General features: G+C 54.6%; 1 protein-coding gene across 1 annotated transcript in view; it reads left to right on the top strand.

The window, feature by feature from the left end:
• The window catches only part of enah (ENAH actin regulator), a 137,556-nt gene that overhangs the window by 117,297 nt on the left and 17,759 nt on the right, over positions 1 to 2,500 (top strand). The window contains exon 5 of the mRNA XM_080543452.1: positions 424 to 863. Coding sequence (XP_080399578.1) covers positions 424 to 863 — 440 coding nt within the window. The remainder of the gene's footprint in view (positions 1 to 423; positions 864 to 2,500) is intronic.

The raw sequence follows: 2,500 nt of genomic DNA, 5'->3' as shown, positions 1-2,500 counted from the left end.
AACAACCGAGAGGGGCCTGCCGTTGGCTCTGTATGCTACGTTAGGCTAGCCCGGGAAATGAGGTCGTTCACTGTTCTCCTCACCCTCTACTTTCTTTCTATTCTTTTTTTCTGGTTCTTCTCCTACCCCCCCCCTCCCCATCTTTCCTTTTCTCTTCTTTTTTCCTCACTCCTTCTTTTCCCTCCTCCATCTCTCTCTCTCCTTACTTCTCTTCGTCTTCCTCGTCCTCTTCCACTCCTCTCCTCCCCCCTCCTCTCCTCCTCATCCTCCTCTCCTCTCCTCCCCCTCATGCTCCTCATCTCCTCTCCTCCCCCCTCCTCTCCTCATCCGCCTCCCCTCCCCTCATCCTCCTCATCTCATCTCCTCTCCTCCCCCCTCCTCCTCTCCTCCTCCTCATCCCCCTCTCCTCTCCTCTCTCCACAGACAGCTACAGGAGCTGCAGAGGCAGAAGGAGGCGGAGCGCGAGCGTCTGGACAAGGACAGGCAGGACCGCGAACGTCTGGAGTGTGAGATGCAGGAGAGGGAACGGGAACGGGAACGCCAGGACCGCGAACGCCAGGATCGGGAACGTCAAGACCGGGAACGTCAAGACCGGGAACGCCAGGAGAGGGAGCACGTGGACCGGGAGCGGGAGCGGGCGGAGAGAGAGCGCCTGGAGCGTCTGGAGCGCGAGCGTCAGGAGCTGGAGAGGGAGCAGCTGGAGCAGAGGGAGTGCGCGGAGAGAGAGAGGGCGGAGAGAGAGATGATGATGATGATGGAGAGAGAGAAGCAGGAGAGAGAGAGGGAGGAGAGAGAGGCGAGTCAGGAGGCGGCGGACAGAGAGCAGGGCGACTGGGAGAGAGGCAGACGCGTCTCCAACGCCGGTGAGCATGCTTGGCTTTTCACCACACACACACACACACACGAACACACACACACACACACACACACATGCGTCCACACTCACACACAACACACACTCACACACACATGTCCACACACACCCACCCACACGCACACACACACACACAGGATAGCTCAGGAGAGTAGTTCGAACAGAAACCAAACAGACAAGACCAAGACAGAACAGATGACCAGCTGAGTGATTTAACGACCACTTCAGCAGCGATAGAGACAGTCTCTCTCTAACAGAGCAGTCTGCTGTGGGTGTTGAACCCAAGCTTGGCACCTCGCTAGCGTCTGAACCGTAGCCGAGACGCTGGCGGGCTCTGTGCCGTCCTGGTGCCATGCTGGATCCGTCCTCGCCTACTCGTTAGCACTGAGTTACACACACACACACACACACACACACACACACACACACACATACACTCTTTCCCCATGCCCCAGCTCCTCTCCTCGCCCGTCCTCCCCTGCCCATCTGCCCGCTGGTTGGACGGGCCCGGGGAACAGCTTGAGAGGCACTGGGGCATGTGGAGAGAGTGTGTGTCTGTGTGTGTGTGTCTCTGTGCGTGTGAGGAATGCTTCTTCGAGCAAATAGGCTAAAGCACACACTCACACACTCACACACACACACACACACACACACACTTTTGCTATTGGGGTTTAGAGTCACCAGGGGGCGATTGGCTATGGTTTTTGTTCTGGCCATGATTAGAATTATGGTAATACTGTTATGGCTAAGACTACATCTATGGCTAACGTTTTGGTAAAGGCTAAGGTGACAGTGATGGTTATGAGAGTTGTTATGCCAGTGTCTGTGTTGGTGTGAATGGTACTGTACCCCTGCCACCCAGCCTGCCTACCCAGCTTCGAGGGTCCAAGAGGAGGGTAGGAGGTCAGGGGGGTTCGGGGATTTGGGGCTATGAGGTTGGGGGGCTAGGGGGAGTATGTAAGACACTGGGTTAGTGGGGTGGGCAGTGCCAGGGTGGTGTGTTGGCATGGCACAGTTCAGCTCCGTCTTATGACGTTAGACAAGTCCGATTTCTCAGCGTTAGTCACCACCGGCTAAAAATACATACAGTACATGCCCTCCTCAGGGGTGGAGAGACTGGGGGAGGGGGCATGTACGTGGAGCCCCCTCCCAGAGTCTCCCTTCACCTCCCCCCCCCCCAGGGTGAATAGAGACTCGGGGAGGGGGCTCCACATACATGTGGAGAGACTGGGGGAAGGGTCTTCACGTACATGCCCCCCCAGGGTGAAGGGAGACTGGGGGAGGGGGGGTCTTCACATGTTACCACCCCCATAAATGTAAATCATGTCAAACACATCATGGATCTAGGCTAGAGAGTATGCTTACATACTACATACTGTACTACACACTACATACAACATACTGTATACTACATACTACATATGACATACTAAATATGACACACTACTACATATGACATACTACGACACTACACATTACAGTACTAAACATTCATATGTCATATATTAAACATATATATATGTCATATTCAACAGTCATATCCAGTACATCAGGGGAGGCTTGTGGAGGTAGAAATCAGAGGACGAGCTCATGTTAACGTCCTCCTACGTCTACCTTCACCAGCCT

Source organism: Nansenia antarctica, assembly GCF_963989245.1.
Source record: "Nansenia antarctica genome assembly, chromosome: 1".
NCBI lineage: Eukaryota > Metazoa > Chordata > Actinopteri > Argentiniformes > Microstomatidae > Nansenia > Nansenia antarctica.
The sequence above is the reverse complement of the archived record's forward strand: the minus strand, read 5'-3'. Positions and strand labels throughout refer to the sequence as shown.